At 42.7% G+C, this 17,937-nt stretch overlaps 1 protein-coding gene across 1 annotated transcript in view; it reads left to right on the forward strand.

Annotated features, from left to right (window-relative positions):
• ect2l (epithelial cell transforming 2 like) overlaps positions 1 to 17,937 on the forward strand; it is a gene marked incomplete at its 5' end in the record, with an annotated part of 55,801 nt that overhangs the window by 4,925 nt on the left and 32,939 nt on the right. Inside the window, 11 exon segments of the mRNA XM_014019447.1 lie at positions 892 to 1,123; positions 5,676 to 5,802; positions 5,896 to 6,061; positions 7,906 to 8,034; positions 8,117 to 8,209; positions 9,169 to 9,375; positions 9,828 to 9,931; positions 12,851 to 12,985; positions 13,065 to 13,151; positions 13,326 to 13,435; positions 13,565 to 13,712. Of these exon segments, the coding sequence (XP_013874901.1) occupies positions 892 to 1,123; positions 5,676 to 5,802; positions 5,896 to 6,061; positions 7,906 to 8,034; positions 8,117 to 8,209; positions 9,169 to 9,375; positions 9,828 to 9,931; positions 12,851 to 12,985; positions 13,065 to 13,151; positions 13,326 to 13,435; positions 13,565 to 13,712 (1,538 nt within the window).

Raw genomic sequence — 17,937 nt, forward strand, 5'->3', positions numbered from 1 at the left:
GTGTGTGTGTGTGTGTGTGTGTGTGTGTGTGTGTGTGTGTGTGTTAGCTGCCCGGTGAACAGAGAAATTTGACTGTGAAATATACAGTAAATCAATAAATAACTGCGTTAACACGTGTTAAAAAATTACCTTTAAGCGTCGGCTGCTATAATGTGATAATAATACGTTAACATGCCCAGCACTAAAATAAAATAAAACAAAAAACAGTATTATTTTGTTATTTTATCTTAAATAACTAATGTGTCTAGTCATAACACAATTTCAGTTATCTGGAATGTAAGCGTGTTGAAGCCAAATAAATATAATATTGGCCTGCCATACAGTGAGCTTCCACCTGTTGCTGAAATGATCTGCTGCTGCTGCACTCTCAGAGCAGAAGCTGACTGTTACAAGATGGACTTATGACTGAATGAATGTCCACATCTTTTTTTCATCTCTGCGCATTACTAAATAAAAGCCAAGACATTTAGGATGACAAAAACTGTGGTTGTTAATGCTTCGTTTTGTGCGACATAGCTGGAGGGGGAATTACGATCCTGCGACACAATACCTATTTCATTTATGCGCAATGTAACTTTTCTACAGCAGGAGGAAATTTTGAGCATTTATTCTCTGTATAGGTGTTTCAAAATGCTTTATTACTTCATTTATTTTCAGAATATTTCAAGGAAATGGCCCTATAAAAAAAATTTAAGAAATGGTTTACCTGCCTGGTTGTACAGGTACCCACCTGCCCAAATGCGTTTTACCTGCCCCGGGCATTCAGGCCGTGGTATTTGTCGAACCCTGCTCTTTCCACTGTCTTCATCTTACAGTTAGGTAATCCTCTAATCATGGTTTATCGTCATGCTTTCCTGATCACGTCTACATTAAGATCTGCAATATCTGCAGGGTTGTCCATGACGAACAGGAGACCATGGGGCAGCTACATAAAATCTGAAGGATCCAGAGGTGGACGCGTGCATGCAGGAAGGTTCAGTCCTGGGTTAACGTCCAGTTCTTGGCCCTCTCTGACTTGGCATTCAAAGACGGCTCAGTCCTCCAGCACTTTTTTCAGCTTGAACAAGAGTCAAACTGTGGATGGAGATCAGCACTTGGTGAGACAGACATCCAGGATTAACAGGTGATTGTCTTCCTGTAACATATTTAATCCTTGTATCAAACAAGATGGTTGCTTTTCTGTGACTTTGTGCTGCAGGAGGGAGGGTTCCAGTGATGGGCACCAGTACGCTAAAGTGCAAATCCGCTAATTGCGGACCTAAACATTATATTTGCACTTTAGCGGTCTTACTAATTTTTAAAATTCATAAGCAGAGTTGTGCTTTTTAAATTTAAATTGCAGTTCCGCTAATAACTAATTATCTGCTGGTCATCATTATCTTGACCAGCAGAGGGTATGGCTGTCAGGACTCACAACACATGTGATCCATCCAACAGTTCCCCTCCCAGTTAAACTCTATTATTGGGAAGGTATACGTCCTTACTGACTGTCGCTTTGGGTCACGGTTCAGTCGGTTCTCATTTTAGTAGGTCAGCTTTGCAAAGTATTTTTGCTGGCAGCGATCTAAATTACTCATATGGCTTCTATTAAATTATAATAAACACAGTGCAAAAGATTATATTCAGTAGCCAGTAGGGATCCACAGTTTACAGACATTTCCCACAATGCTTTGTGTCTGCTTACGTAGCAGGAAGGCAATGTTTAGAACTCCCTTTCCCAGCAAAAACAGTAAACGTTTGTAATCCATACTAAATTTTATATGTATTGATTTATTTTACTTTACAATCGGAAATAAAGTTTAAATGCTGGAGCTCAATACTTGACGTAATTGGTCTTAGCAACAGGGTTATAGATTTAAACTGATGAAGACTGACGTCTAGTGGTCAACTGGAGCAGCTGCAACTACATGGAAAACGTCCTGATGCATCTCAATAATCCAGGTAGAAAAAAATCAAAAAGAAAAAACAAGTAGGTCCTCTGGACGGGTTCTTCTTTAGTGAAACGTTTCATCTCTCCTCCAAGAGACTTCTTCAGTCTGATGAGTTTCAGGTGAACTGGAATCCAATGGAAACAAGGAAAACTAAAATCCAAGCTCTTATTTTGAAGGGAAGATACTAGTTTCCTATTCTCGGTGCTTTCGTTTCCTGTCACAAATGTACCCAGAATGCATCACTTCAGTTTTCCAGTAAACAGTTTTAAAATTACTTTATTGATGCTTCTTTAATGAAAAATCTACAACAAACAAAAGAAAAATAAAAAGAAGCAGCCGAGCTAGCAATCGTCAACAACTTTTTGCAGAAGCAGCCGAACTAGCAAGCCTCAACAAGTTTTTAATATTTACACCATGAGCCAAAGTTTTGTTTCAGGAAATCAGATCCCCAGCAATCGGTGTTTGTAAAATGAGCTGTACTAGGGTTCATACACCACTAGTGGGCAGCATTTTACATATACTGTACATCAGGGGTGCCCAGCTGGTTCCCAGGTGCCCGCGAAGTGCAACCTTGCTGTGGAGCCTCTAGAGCCGGCTCTGAACATCAGATCCCAGAATGGCTGGTCTCTATTTGAAAGCTTTGAAAGCTCTGGTTCTTCCCTACAAGGTGAAAGTTGAATGAAGTCCCTATGACGTCCCCCCGTGGAGATATAAGCAAAAAACCTCCAAAATATGCTCCATTTGACCTCCCACCAGGGTGGTTATAGCCCCCCCCTCCCGGGCTAGGAGCATCGGATCTCGGCATGGCTGATCAGGTTTTAAAGCCCTGGCTGTGCCCTACAAGGAGAAAGTTGATTGGAGTCCATGCGATGTTCTTCCGCGGAGATATAAGCAAAAAAACTCAAAATTACGCACCGTTGGACCCCCGCAAGGGGTGGTTTTAGCCCCCCTCCTATAGGAGGATCAGATCCCAGAGTGTCTGGTCGGGTTTTAAAGCTCTGGTTCTGCCCTACAAGCTGATACTTGAATGGAGTCTCTGTGATGTTCCCCCGCGGAGCTATAAGCAAATTACGCACGACTTAGTGCATTTTACGTGCATTTTCCGGAGGAATTCTCAATCTTTGTTTGCTTCTCCTGCGGGCTCTGAGCATCGGATCCAGGAAAGTGAGATGACTTTGGAAAGCTACCGTCCTCCTCTACAAACTGGAGGTGGTTGCAGGTTCCTGGAACGTTCCCCCACAGAGCTATTAATCAACGACCAGACGAAAAAGTCGCTTTGGCGGGCGATATGGTACTCAATGTACTACGGAGCCTCTAGCGCCGGCTCTGTGCGTCGGATCCAGGCGGAACGTGGCTCGTTTTAAAGCTCTGGATTTCCACTATAACCTGGAGGCGGTTGCAAGTTCATCAGATGTTCCCTGTGGAGATATAAGCGATCAAAAGTCATCAGGCGAGCTCCGGCAGATGAAGCGGCTGATTTCCAGCACGGGGCTGCTTGTACTGATGAAGGGGAATAAAAGGAAGAGATCCAGTGAGGTGGAACCGCGGTCCTACGTCCAGCACCCGTTTTCCCACGTGGATTTAGCCAGAAACCCCTGGCGGGCGATATTTCTGCAAAACTGCATAAAATTCAGAAACCCACCTGATGGATCACTTCCAGGCAATAAAAGGAACAGATCTGGACAGGTAAAACCAGTCCTGGAAGCTCAGCACTGGGTTTTATAACAGCCTGCCCCCTGAACCACTGGCGGGCGATATTTCTGCAATAATGCATAAAATTCAGAAACCCACCTGATGGATCTGTTCCAGGTAATAAAAGGAACAGATCTGATCAGTTGAAACCGGTCCTGGAAGCTCAGCAGAAAAGTATTCAGCCTCCCAGGCTGTAGTTGGTTTGCGTGGGGAAGTGCTAACCCGGACTAACGATATTGTTGAATGGTGGATGGAACACTTTGAAGATCTCCTCAAAACATGCTCCGTGCCCAATTTTGAGGAGGAAGAGTCTTTTGACTCTGTGGAAGATGAGTCCATTACCATGGCAGAGGTCACCAAGATAGTCCAAAAACTCTTCGGTGGCAGGTCACCATGCGTGGATGAGATTCGTCCTAAGATGCTGAAGGTTCTGGATGTTCTGGGGTTGTCATGTTTGACACATCTCTTCAACATCGCATGGTGGACTGGGACAACTCCTGTGGAGCGGCAGACCGGAGTGGTGATTCATATTTTAAAACGTGGAACCGGAGAGTGTGTTCTAACTATCCTGGATCATAAATCTCAAACTCTCCGAGAAATTTTACTCCAAGGTGTTGGAAGGGAGGCTCAGATCGATCATCAAAGCTTTGATTGAAGATTAGCAGTGTTGCTTCTGTCCTGTTTGTGGAACAGAGGACAAAATATTTACCATTATGGATTTGCTAAGGGGGTTGTGGGAGTTTGCCTTTCTGGTCCACATGTGTTTTCTGTGGGGGTTGCTGTGGGAGTATGGAGTGTCTGGATTGCTATTAAGAGCAATCCAGTCCCTGTATAACCAAAGCAGGAGCTGTGTTCGCATAATTGGCATAAAGTCAAACTTGTTCTTGGACCCCACCAGGGCTCTCCCTTGTCTCCGATCTTCTTTTTAATGTTTATTGACAGGATCTCAAGGCACAATCATGTAGATGAGGGTGTCTGGTTTAGGAACCACAGAGCCTGATCTCTGCTGTATGCAGATGATGTGGTTCTGTTGGCATCTTCAGGCCAAGACCTTCATTGTGCACTGGGGTGATTTGCGGCAGAGTGTGAATTGGCTGGGATGAGAGTCAGTTCTTCTAAGTCTGAGGCCATGGTTCTTGATCGGGTGGAATGCCCCCTCCGGGTCGGAGGAGAGTCTCTGCCTCAAGTGGAGGAGTTTAAGTATCTGGATGTCTTGTTCACGAGTGATGGAAGGATGGAAAGGGAGATGGATCGACGGATTGGGGTCCCATCCTCAGTGTTGAGGGTGTTGCTTTGGTCAGTTGTGGTGAAGAAATTGTAGAGTCAAAAGGCAAAGCTCTCGATTTACTGGTCTGTCTACGTTTCAACCCTCATATATAATCATGAGGTGTGAATCCTGACCTAATGAACGAGATCCCAGATACAAGTGGCCGAAATGAACTTCCTTCGTAGGGTGGTCTGGCTCAGCCTTAGAAATAGGGTGAGGAGTTCTGTCATCCAGGGGGAGCTCAGAGTAGAGCAGCTTCTCCTCCGCATAGAAAGGAGTCAGTTGCGGTTGTGCGGCATCTGAATAGGATGCCTCCTGTACTTCTGTTGCTCATCCTTCGCACCTCTGCGGTAAAACACACCCACACAAGTGTCTCCCCAAACATGTTTCCCCAACAGAGGGCACAATGCAAAGGAGTGTCTGAAATGAGTGGTGGCTTCATACATGGTGATTACATTTTTTATGCTTTTTAAGCTCAAAAAATGATGATCATTTTATACTTGAATAACTACAGTACTTTATGTGTTTTACAAAAATTTGTCCTGTGATTCTTGAGATATTTTGCTACCAGACCAACACACACATACACACGCACGCACGCACGCACGCACGCACGCACACACACACACACACTTTAGTGGGTGCTAATCATATACTATATACTGTATATTGACATATACTTTTGCTTCTTTGCTCACATCTTATCCTACCTGTCAGACATTAAATTGCATAATATTTAACTTGAAGGTGTACTCTGATATGCAGTGATTCAATTTTTCTTTCAGTGAAAGTCTGTGTAAAGCCAAAGAAGTTTTGTCATCCTTCACCTCCAGAGATGCACCTCAGACGGTCTTTAACTGTAATCCTGCTCCCTTTCTACTGCTCATCTCCAACAAAACTCCAGCTTACGAGGTAAAAACAATGTTTGTTTATTCTTATGAAGAGGGAAGCAAACAGCCAAACTCTAAATCAATAGTTCTCCTCTTATTATTTCCTTTAATCCAGCTGGTTCTGAGTGGTGTGAAAACCGGAGTGATTGTGGTCCTGTATGACCACAGAGGGACTCTTCCAGCTCTGTTAATCCAGTTGGAGAGAGCCGTTTCAGGGCAGCCAGTTCAAAGAGTCGGCCTGCTAGCTCCAGGAGGAACAGAGGAAATTCACATCCTTGATGGTGAGACTTCATTAGCTTTTGCTGCTTGCTTTAAAACAAATTTAATGATTTCTTTCATTGTAAAAATTTGGAATTCAAATAAAGACAGCAGCAGAATGGGGAAATGTAGTCAGTTTGTCCTTTAGAGGTCTAACCTAAGCCGACCCTAACTGTAGGCTTTACCAAAAAGTACGATACATTATAATACAATGGGAAACAATATAATGATAAGTTATGACGCAGCTTTTCTTCTGTTAACATGCTTTGTCTAAAAAAGTGGACCCTAGGGTACATGACAATACCAGAGAAGTTCAGTAGCTTGGGGGGGGTGGGGGGCACGTGCACAGTGATCAACCCTAGCCCATGGTCTGTTTTCATTACAACTGAAGGTAACTTTGGCTTTGAGTGCGGGGGTCATAGTAATGTAGTTGCTTTTTCTTGGTAGTATGGCTTTACTTAAAATTATATATTTATGAAATTCATTATGGGGGGGGGTCCAATTTGGGGTTTTCCAAGGTTGGGGTGGGGGGGGGGGGGGTCAGGCTCCCCGGGATTTACGCCCTTATGCAGCTGCTCGTCTCCTCACCCTCTCACATCCCCACAGTCCCGCACACATGTGAGAAATATGCACTTTAGAAAGTGAACCTTTTCTAACATCCACACTGGTGAGGGTGGGCGTGCCCTGCGCGAGTACCCAAGCGTGATTTTTGCTGTTGTGCTTCTCTGAAACGTCTCTTGTCAGGGTGGGGTCTGTGGGTCAGGGTCATCTTAGGAGGAGTGAGATGAATGGAGATGTGTGAACTTTTATTTAAGATTTAAGGGTTGTTTTTTTTTTTCAAAGGTCCTCATGGCTCAGCAGCAGCAGAAGCATAAATAATACTGTTAAGAAAGCTGATGATAAAGTTGAATAAAAATCTAAGTCTGATTATGAAGTGAAATTAAATATCTGACAGTGATCATTACACAGTGTGGCTATAATTCCTCACTTCACCATCTGTGTCGCAGTTTCCCATCTCCAAAATGAGCGTACGCATGGCTCAGAGCTGGCGTGAGGCACCACACATTTTCACGTCAAGTTTGAGTTTTATAAACCACAACCTTTGCATGAAAAGTGGCATACGCAAGTTTCTGGGCTCGTTTTGTGTGTACTCAAGCTTTATAAATCAGGCCCTTGATGTTTTCAAAGTGACTGCAGTCTAAACGCTCATGTCACATTCATCTGACCTTTTCATCAGGAGGAGGGGGTGAAGGATCGATAAGACACTAACCTCAAGTCACGCTGTTTGAATCTGTTGTTCCATGTGTTTACAGCTCCAGAACAGAAGTCCAGTTGCTTTGTCCTTTTACTTTTAATTTTTCATATCGTATCGTATCAATTTGTATCGATCCTAAAGTTAGTCGGTCGATACTTTATTTCCAGCTCGTTGTTTCGTTCCAAAAATAAAAAGCTTCACCGGAGCATCCCGGTCAGAGGCAGGTTCAGATATAATCACTGAACTAAAGAAGCACGTCAGGTAATTATTTAATCGGCTCTGAGATTAAACAACAACTTCAGATTCGACATGCTAAAAATAGCATCCATGCTAACTCTGTAAACAAACAAATAATCCGGCTAATGAGACGGCATGTCTTTACTGTGCATGCGTGTCACATGTCGCGTTTAAAATGTCATATGAACGTTCACACCAAAAATCAGATTTTTTCAAAAAAATCTGAATCGAGCATTAAGATATAGAACTGAACTACGTGCCTGAGAAACACATAATGCTGGCCCTTTAAAAATAAATGGACAAACAGCCTGAATGTGGCCCTTTTTAAACCTTTAGTTTAAAAAAAAACATCTTAAAATATTTTTAAACCTTCAGATTATAGCCTGTCAGAAAAGACTCTGCTGACCCCTGAACACAGGGAATTCTGGGAAAAACTGTGCATCCAGGTGACACCAACTCAGGAAGGAGGTGGGATTGACATCTTCTGCCCGCTGGCTGCGTCAGGTAGCTCACACACTAAAGCACACACGTGCACTATTCTGTAAAACAGGGCTAAAGTGTCTCCCTGTTTGTTGACTCTTCACAGCATCAGGCGTGACTCTTCTGCACAGCCTGTCTACTCTGACAGGTCTGCAGGTTCGATCACCGGCGGGTCTTGCCACAGGAAGTTTCCAGAACAGTGAGTTAGAATTATTTTAAAACTAAATTTAGATCATCATTAATAAATAAAAATAGAGAACCTGTGTTAAAGGAGGCGTTAGCTTCATAAGACTGTTTAAAGCAATCTTTTTATGACTGTTGTCTAATCAGTATTAATTGTTACTTTTTTATTTTGTTGTCTAGCACTTCTTAAGGGAATTTGTATGACCCAGTGCTTTTCATAACAGCGTTTTAATTATACGTTGAAAAATGACAAAGTTGTAGCTGCTTTGGTCAAATCTTAAGAGTGGGTTTGTAATCAGTGGAGGCTTTTCATATGAGTCAGCCAGATGATGCAACGACCCAAAAGTCCTCATTTTTAAAAATTGTGGGTAATTTTAAGACCATGTGGGTCATTCAGATGCAAGGGAAGCAGGATGGCTAAGCCTAAATTTACTGTGTCTCTTAACCAACAGCATTAATGTGCAACAGAGACAAAACAAAAAAAAAACTGAAATCTTCTACTGTTTGATACAGATCCTGTAATTGATAATATTTTGCTGACCGTGTGGATCACATTTGGATCATGAAAGCAAATCAACTTTGTTTTGTTTACGTCAGCCATGTGGTTTACCTTGTGTGGTGTTGCTCCCAGTTAAACATCCCAAAGGCCTGACCACGACTTTCAGGTGTCTTTTTGTAAAAGTCCCAGCACCGTCACTTTGACTGTATTTAAACCCCTGATGGTTCTTCTGATCATACAGAACATTTACACATTCAATTTAATTCAATTCATTTCAACAAAAAATTGAAGTAAGTTAATAAAATTGTAGCTTTTTAACATTTACAATGTTTTTGATGGATGAGACATTTACTAGAAAGTTAGTAACCATCAAAGTGTTAACATTGAGTAAACTGGAGTGCAGAGTAATTAATACCTAATAGTTGTTTTCTAGCTGCTGTTTGAAAAACATGACAAAGTTTTTAATCCCCATTTAGTTCTCAGTGAGTGGTCTGGTGGTGACTTTGGTGCTGCACTCTTGGACCAGTACCCAGCTGCTCCGGTGCTGCAGTATGTGAGTGATGATGTACTGCAGGCCTGGTGCAGACAGGCTCAGTGGATGGAGGAGGCCCTACAGGAGCTGAGGAGAACTCTGGAGGTGCAGCTGCAGCAGAGCAGCCTGCAGGCCAGAGGCCGAGCTCTGGGTAGGTTTAGGTTGAGCTAGGGCTGGGTGTGATTTGAGATTTGATTGTGATTATTGATTGAGAAAAATTTCAGGTTGATCAGCCATGAGCCTCTTGACTCTATCAAACATGGTGGAAATGTGCATGACAGCCAATCAGAATCCAACTTCCCTTCCATTTATAAATTGCTAATGAAACGTGGAAAGAATCACACATTTTTTTTATTTCTGTAACTATTTATTTGTTAAATTATTTATCAGTCACTTTATAATTACACACTTTTTAGGTTAACAAAATAATTGTGATAATAATCAAGATTGGACGAAATGAAAAAATACTTTTTTCATATTGTTTCATTACATTGTGCTATTTATTTTTATTTTTTATTTTTTGCTTTATCGCCCAGCCCTAGGTTGAATAAAAATGCAGCTCCTTTTATAACAAATTAAAAACCACACTTCTGTATTTTATAGGTCATTTTCTGTGGGAGAAAATCTGCTTGGATAAGATCTGTGTGTCCAGAGAACTGAGTGAGGCTCTGACAGAAGGACTCACAGCTCTTACTGAACAAAAAGAGGTACAAATTTATTTGAACTAACAGAGTTACCTTTGTGAAAATAGTGTGAATGCTAAGTGATACAAAATTGAGGACATTTACTGAAGAAGCTGAAACTGAGTTCAAGCAGAACACTAGCTAAAATGGTAAAAGGAGCAAAATGGTCGATAAAAGCAAAAAGTAGGCCAAAACTGGTGCTACAATTATCACAACAGCAGCTGAAAGCAAAAATTAGCAAAACAATTGTTAAAAACTAACGGTAGCGAAAGAGTAGAAGATGTGTGTTCTTTCACACCTTGTGGGAATTGTCTCTTAAATGAAAACTGTGACCCAGAAGGACAGTCAGCTAGAGCAATGATTCCCAGCCAGGGGTACTTGTACCCCTTGGGGTACACAAGTATTTTACAGGGGATGCGTGGACAAATTTACCAGGTGTGTAAAAAATTAATAAAAACAGGTCTGAGAGATGTAGGGCCTGATGATTTCCGCAATGTGGAAATTGCAGTGGGAATCATGAAATTAATACAAAATGGAATCCAGTATAAAATGTGGAATCTCATGGAATTTGTTCATTTTGGTGAGTTTCTGATGTGTTTTGCACAATACAATGTATTTTGGACGCTGCTGTTTTCTGCACCCACCATTACGTGGTTTATTTATTTAATTACTTATTCACGTTCAAGGCAACATTTTTATTTTTATGTTTAATTTGAGTTGAAAAAAAATGCCTGAGAATTGAATGTTCTAGGGGTTAAATAAATAATTTTCATTTAATAATCAGCTGTTGTCCATTATAGTTTTGGAAAATCATCATTACATTTGACTGAAGGTGTACTAGTGGTATGACAAAAGGGCTCAGGGGGTACACAAGTCTAAAATGGTTGGGAACCACTAGTGTAAAGTCCTAAAACATTCCAGCACTTTCAGGACCCTGGACAGTTCCTTTAGTCCTTCACACTGGTTAAAGTCCTGAAACATTCCAGCATTTTCAGTCACTTGGACAGTTCCTTTTTTTAGCCACTTCAGTAGAAAGCAGAACTGAATATTAGTTTCTTCATCATCAGTGAATTTTTTTAATGAAGAAAAAGACATAGAAGAAAAAAAGTGAAATGTAATGGGAAAGAGTGAAAGAGAGATTCGAAGACATGAAATATATATAGAAAACACAAGACAACACACCCAACATCATGGCTGCACACCTACAGAAACAGAGATAACAAAAACACAGCAACAAAAATGTATATAACAATAATGATTATAATCTTGCTGAAAGGTATACCTATATACAATACAGAGGGTAAAATAAGTATTGAACATGTCACCATTTTTCTCAGTAAATATATTACTAGAGGTGCTAATGATGTGAAATTTTCACCAGATGTCGGTAACAACCCAAGTGATCCATACATACAAAGAAATCAAACCATAAATGTCCAGAAATGAAGTTATTTGTAATAATGTGGAATGGCACAGGRAAAAAATATTGAACGCATGAAGAAAGGGAGGTGTTAAAAGGCATGGAAAGCCAAGACACCAGCTGAACTCTCTCAGTAATTTGAAAACAAGCCTGCCCCTTGTCAGTGCAAGTTAATATCAGCTGGTTCAGTCCCAAATGATGGCCAGGTATCACACAAGAACCATCTGATGATGGGTAAAAGTAAAGAGCTCTCTCAAGACCTTCACAACCTTATTGTTGCAAAGCATAATGATGGCATCGGTTACAGAAGAATGTCTAAACTTCTGAAGGTTCCAGTGAGCACTGGTGGGGCCATAATTCAGAAGTGGAAAGAACATCATTTCACCATAAACCGACCACGACCAGGTGCTCCTCACAAGATTTCTGACAGAGGAGTGAAAAGAATTATCAGAAGAGTTGTCCAAGAGCCAAGGACCACTTGTGGAGAGCTTCAGAAAGACCTGGAATTAGCAGGTACGATTGTTTCAAAGAAAACAATAAGTAATGCACTGAACCACCATGGCCTGTATGCATGCTCACCACGCAAGACTCCACTGCTGAAGAAACAGCATGTTGAAGCTCCTTTAAAGTTTGCTGCACAACATTTAGACAAGCCTGTGTAATACTGGGAGAATATAGTCTGGTCAGATGAGACCAACTGCCAGAAACCGGAACCAGCAGTCCACCCATCCCAGGGCCATCCAGACGCCCAAGACCCGACCCCCAGTCCCACAGCCAGCCCGCAAACCAAAGAGGCCACCGAACCCCAGCAAGAATGATTCAGCCGAGAGCGCACACCCAGCCGCCGACAGCGCAAGGAGGGACCAAGAGCGAACCTCCACCACAACAAAGAGGCCAGCCAGCCGACCCAGCACAGTTCCCGGCTGCCACCAATGCCACCCACCCAGCCCCCACCCCAGAAGAAATACTATACCTACCCCATCATTCAGACAACTCACAGAACATATAGCATGCTAGACACCCAGGCTGGGTTGGCCTATCCCCTTCCACGGGCCACCGGCCATGTCCCCAGCCAGCCCAACCTCCCAGCTCATGAGACCCGCAGCCCACCAGTGCACCAAAGTCTAAAAAAGTTTGGGAACCACTGAGCTATAGCTGTGGAGAACAAACAGACATTGGAGGGGGCACCTTTAACTCAAAATAGTTCTGCATTGTATTTACTGGAGATGACTTTCTCCCTCTGCTGTTAAAGATAATGATGATCAACAGTTGATGAAATAACTAAATTAGCGCTACTGAATTTTAAAATTTAGAATGTGCAAATCCACAAACCCCTAAAGCGCAAACGAGAAATTTAGGTCCGCAATTAGCATTGTAGTGCTTTAGGGGACTAGTGTCCACCACTGGTAGTTAGATTGTAAAATTGCTGAAACTGTAATTGCACTGTACTTTTTTAAAATAAAGAAAAGCAGCAGAGTGCAGGAAGTTTGCTCAGCTGTGTGTGCTTGTATATCTGCCCACAGCTTCAAACCAGACCTTTGGAGTTTCTGTCCTCCTTCCTGCTGCTGCGGAGTGAGGAGGAAAAGAAAGGAGAAGATTTTTCTTCATTTAAAAAGGATTCCCAGTCTTTTTCAAGTTTTTTATCGGAGCAGCCACAGGTTTGTTTTTTGTACAGTCACTTTATCTGACTAAATTAAAATGGAATATTTAAGAAATTAAGAACATTTTCTTTCACAGACGTCTTTAGATTGGAGAGGTTGTGTTGTGAGAGAGCTGCACCACAGCGAGGGTCTTTATCTGAGCAGATTGCGCTCCATCCTGGAGGTAAATCTCAGATTTTTTAACTTTGTGTTAAAAAAATCAGTTCAACTAAAAATGGTCCGTTTTTATCATGATTCACATAAAAAGACAATTTTAATTCCATTTTATGGAATGTTTGAGGCCTCGGGGCAAGAATCAAGTCAAAATGGGTAAATAAATTTCACTGATGTGTTGCAGGTGTATCAGGAGCCTCTGAAAGCAGCTCTGAACTCCAACAGAGCCATTCTCAGCTATGCTGACATCCAAATAATCTTCAACCAAGTTTCAGTAATACAGCTGTTGAACAGGTACACACACACACACACACACACACACACACACACACACACACACACACACACACACACACACACACACACATGGTCCCCGTTTTTTCCTGCTCTAAGGACCAGAGTGAGTTCTGTCATTTGTTGCAGTGTGTTTCAGGCAGATTTACAGAATAGGCTGGAGCAGTGGACTGCAGATCAGTGTGTTGGAGATGTTTTTGTTAAGTTGTGCTCCAAACTGAGGGTCTACACCAACTATATGAACAACTACACTGTCGCCCTCCGCACCATTGACAAGGTAAAGTCATAGTGTTGCTCTGCTGTTTGCATCAGCTGACTATAAAAACAAGATTTTTCTGAGAAATTTGAGTTAGTTAAAACCAAGAGACGGTTAAAGTCACACTTGCTTGGTCTTCAACACGTCAACCAAAGGTTAATATTTTCTTAAAATCAGTTTAAAGAAAGGAATGAGGACAGGAAAATTATAATTTTCTGTGAAAATACTGTGTGACTGCTGAATTTTGAGGAACGATTCTTAAATTATACAACATGGGCACCAGTGACCCACGCAACCCTGAAAAGGAAGAAGCGTGTACAGAAAATGGATGGGATAGAATGGATTCTTAAATTGTTAAAGAGACTGAAACTGAACAGTTAAAATAATCAAGACAAATGCAAAATTAGCAAAGCAATTGCTAAAGACTAAAACTAGAAAAAAGAGAGCAGTTTACTAATAGCAAAACAGCAGCTAAAACAATTCAATTCCTTTTATTTACATAGTTCCAAGTCACAACAAACATCTCAAGCACTGTACAAAAACAAAACACAAATCAATCTAAAAAAGCCAGCACATTGTGTTGAATCTTCACTTCATCAGAGTCTACCATCCTGAGCAGCACATTGGTGACGGTGGGAATGAAAAACACTGTTTTAACAGGAAGGAACCTCCATCAGAACCAGGCTCAGGACAAGCATCCATCTGCCTCAACCAACTGGGTTTTGGGGGGGGGGGGCACACAAAATATCTGGTCCAGGTGTATTTTCCACTGTAAGAGAGCCTAAAGGAAAACACATATTACTGATAGAAATAATTGCAACAAACATGTAGAGGAGAGTGACTAAAACAACAGCAAAGTGAGAAAATGTGGTCTGTTTGTCGTCCTCCAGCAGTTTAAGTCTATAGCAAAACACAGAAAACAATACCTGAAAGCTAAAACTAGCAAAACAATTACTAAAATGAGCAAATAAGTAGTTGAATGCTAAAATTATCACAACATCAGCTGAAAGCTAAAATTAGCAAAGCAATTGTTAAAAACTAAAGGTAGCAAAAGAGTAGCAGTAAGCTAAGACTATCTGAATCGTAGTTGAAAATTACCAAAACCGTAGCAAAAACAAGCACAACTATAGATGAAAACCAGAACAACCAAAACAGTAGCTGAAAGTTAAACTCCCAAAGGAGTATCTGTAGGTAAAAGGCTTCAAACTACCCCAGTGCATGCTAAAAATCCTGGTCTGAAGATGCCAACAGAACCATATTATCTGCATACAACAAAGATGAGACCCCGTGGTTCCCAAACCAGATACCCTCCTCTCCATGATAGCACCTTGAGATCCTGTCCATAAACACTACAAACAGGATCGGAGACAAGGGACAGCTCTGGAGTCCAACACACACTGAGAACAAGCTTGACTTTGTGCCAAGTATGCGAACACAGCTTCTGCTTTAGTTATACAGGAACTGGATTGCCCTTAATAGCAACCCAGACGCTCCATATTCCCACAGCACCCCCCACAGAATGCCTTGAGGAACACAGTCATAAACATTCAAAACACATGTAGACCAGAGAGGCAAACTCCCATGACTCCCTTAGCAACTCTGCAAGGGTAAAGATCTGGTCCACTGTTCCATGCCCAGGACTGAAGTCACACTGCTCCTCTTGAATCTGAAATTCGACAATCTATCGGAGCCTCCTTTCCAACACCCTGGAATAAACTTTCCCAGGGAGGGCAAGAAGTGGGAACCCACGACAGTGAGAACACACTCTCTGATCCCCCTTTTTAAAAATGGGAACCACCCAACAGGTCTGCCAATCCACAAGAATTGTCCCAGTCCTCCATGTGATGTTGAAGAGACTTGTCTGCCATGACAGCCCAACAACATCCAGAGCCTTCAGCATCCCGAGGCAAATCTCATCCACCCCTGGTGGAGTTTTTTTTTGACTACCTCAGTGACCTCTGAACGGTTTGCCAAAACCTGCTTGAGGCCAACCAAAAGTCTTTCTCCATGGCCTCCTGTAATTCCTCCCATGCCCGAGTTTTTGCAGCTGCAACCCTCTTGGCCACGATGTACTTGTCAGCTGCTTCAGAAGTCCTCCAGGAGAGCCAAGTCCGGAAGGCCTCTTTCTTCACGATTACAAAATCGATCATCAACCAAGTACACTTATGAACCACCCTATGCTCAAACATGGGCTACGTTCACACTGCAGGTCTTAATGCTTAATTCAGATTTTTTTTTTAAAAATCGGATCTTTTGGTGTGAATGTTTACATTGCATTTTTAATGCGACCTGCATCAGACTCCAGTGTGAATGCTACACAGCACTGATGTGACCTGCATGCACAGTAAAAGACTTGATGTCTCATTCAGCTGACTTGTTTGTTTACAGTTAGCATGGATGCTACTTTTAGCATGCCAAATTTGAAATTATTGATTAATCAGAGCCGATTAAATAATTATCTGACATGCTTGTTTAGTTCAGAGTTTATATCTGAACCTGCCTCTGTCCGGGATGCTCTGGTGAAGCATTTTATTTTTGGAACGAAGCAACGAGCTGGAACTAAAGTAGCAACCAAGTAACTTTAGGATTGATATGATCCGTGACCACCTTAGGCTCCCTTAGAGGTAGAGTGAGAAGCTCAGTCATCTGAGAAGGACTTAGAGTAGAGCTGCTGCTCCTCCACGTCAAGAGGAGCCAGTTGAGGTGGCTCGGGCATCTGGTTAGGATGCCTCCTGGACGCCTCCCTGGTGAGGTGTTCCGGGCACGTCCTACTAGGAGGAGGCCCAGAGGAAGACCCAGGACATGCTGGAGGGACTATGTTTCTCAGCTGGCCTGGGAACACCTTAGGATTCCCCTGGACGAGCTGGCCCAAGTGGCTGGGGAGAAGGAAGTCTGGGTCTCTCTGCTTAGGCTGCTGGCCCCGCGACCCAATCCTAGATAAGCGGAAGAAAATGGATGGACGGACGGTCCGCGACCAAGGCTGGACCTTACTATCTAAGTGAAAAATTACTGGACGTCTGTTTTGGAGCTGTAAACACATGGAGCTACAGATTAAAACAGCATGACTTGAGGTTAGTGTCTTATTGATCCTTCACCCCCACCTCACTGATGAAAATGTTTAATGGAATGTGACATGGGCATTCACACTGCTGTCACTTTGAAAAATATCAGAAAAGTATCAGATTCAGTACCATATACTGAAATGGCCTGGGTCTGATTTAAAACAACCCGTGCTTTGCACAGAAGTCTAATAGATCAAGGAGACCCTTCATCCCATTCACCACCTTCTGGATAACTTGGTTATTGCCCACATGGGCATTGAAGTCACCTAGTAGAACAAGAAAATCTCCAGATGGCAGCCTTTCCGGGACACCATCCAAAGACTCCAAAAAGGCAGAGTATTCTGAACTAATGCTTGGTGCATAAGCACAAACCATAGTCAGAACCTTCCCTCCTGCAGCACAAAGCCACAGAGAGGCAACCCTCTCATTTACCAGGGTGAACGCCAACACTTGAGGCACACAGCCGGGGGTTTGTGAGTATCTCCACACTTGCCCGCCTCCTCTCTTCCTGGGTACTCCAGAGTAGGAGTTAGTTTCCAGAGCCCAAGCTGTGAGTTGAGGTGAGCCCAACTATATATACTGTAGCTGGTAACACAAACTCACCCACAAGCTCTGACTCCTTACCCGTGAGTCGCAAGTAAGGTTACGTTCCAGGTCCCTAGAGCCAGTCTTTAGTTGCCAGCAATCAGCATGGCCAGGGACCCTCCTTCACCTGCTCCTCAGCATACATCGCACCTAACCTTGATGGTCCTCCCTGCGGGTGGTGGGTCCAAGTGGAAGTGGCCTCATGTAGTCTTTTCGGCCTTCGCCTGGCCAAGCAGGAGCCAATGCTCAACCACCAGGTATTCGCCAGCGAGCTTCCCTCCAGGTGTTGTTCCAGAGAGGTACCCCGGTTTCCTTTTTCAGGGCAGTTTCCTAATGTGGTTGGTGTTTCATTATTTCATCAAGGGTTCTGAATCAGTTTTGTCTAACCCCCCCCGCCCCCCCACCCCCAAGGTCTGTTTGCCATGGGAGATCCTACCAGGAGTGAATGCCCCAGACAACATAGCCCCCGGGATCATAGGGGTACTTAAACCCCTCCACCACATCTATCTATCTACAGTATCTATCTATCTATCTATCTATCTATCTATCTATCTATCTATCTATCTATCTATCTATCTATCTATCTATCTATCTATCTA

This window comes from Austrofundulus limnaeus, unplaced genomic scaffold (genome assembly GCF_001266775.1).
Source record: "Austrofundulus limnaeus strain Quisiro unplaced genomic scaffold, Austrofundulus_limnaeus-1.0 Scaffold221, whole genome shotgun sequence".
In the NCBI taxonomy this organism is placed as follows: domain Eukaryota; kingdom Metazoa; phylum Chordata; class Actinopteri; order Cyprinodontiformes; family Rivulidae; genus Austrofundulus; species Austrofundulus limnaeus.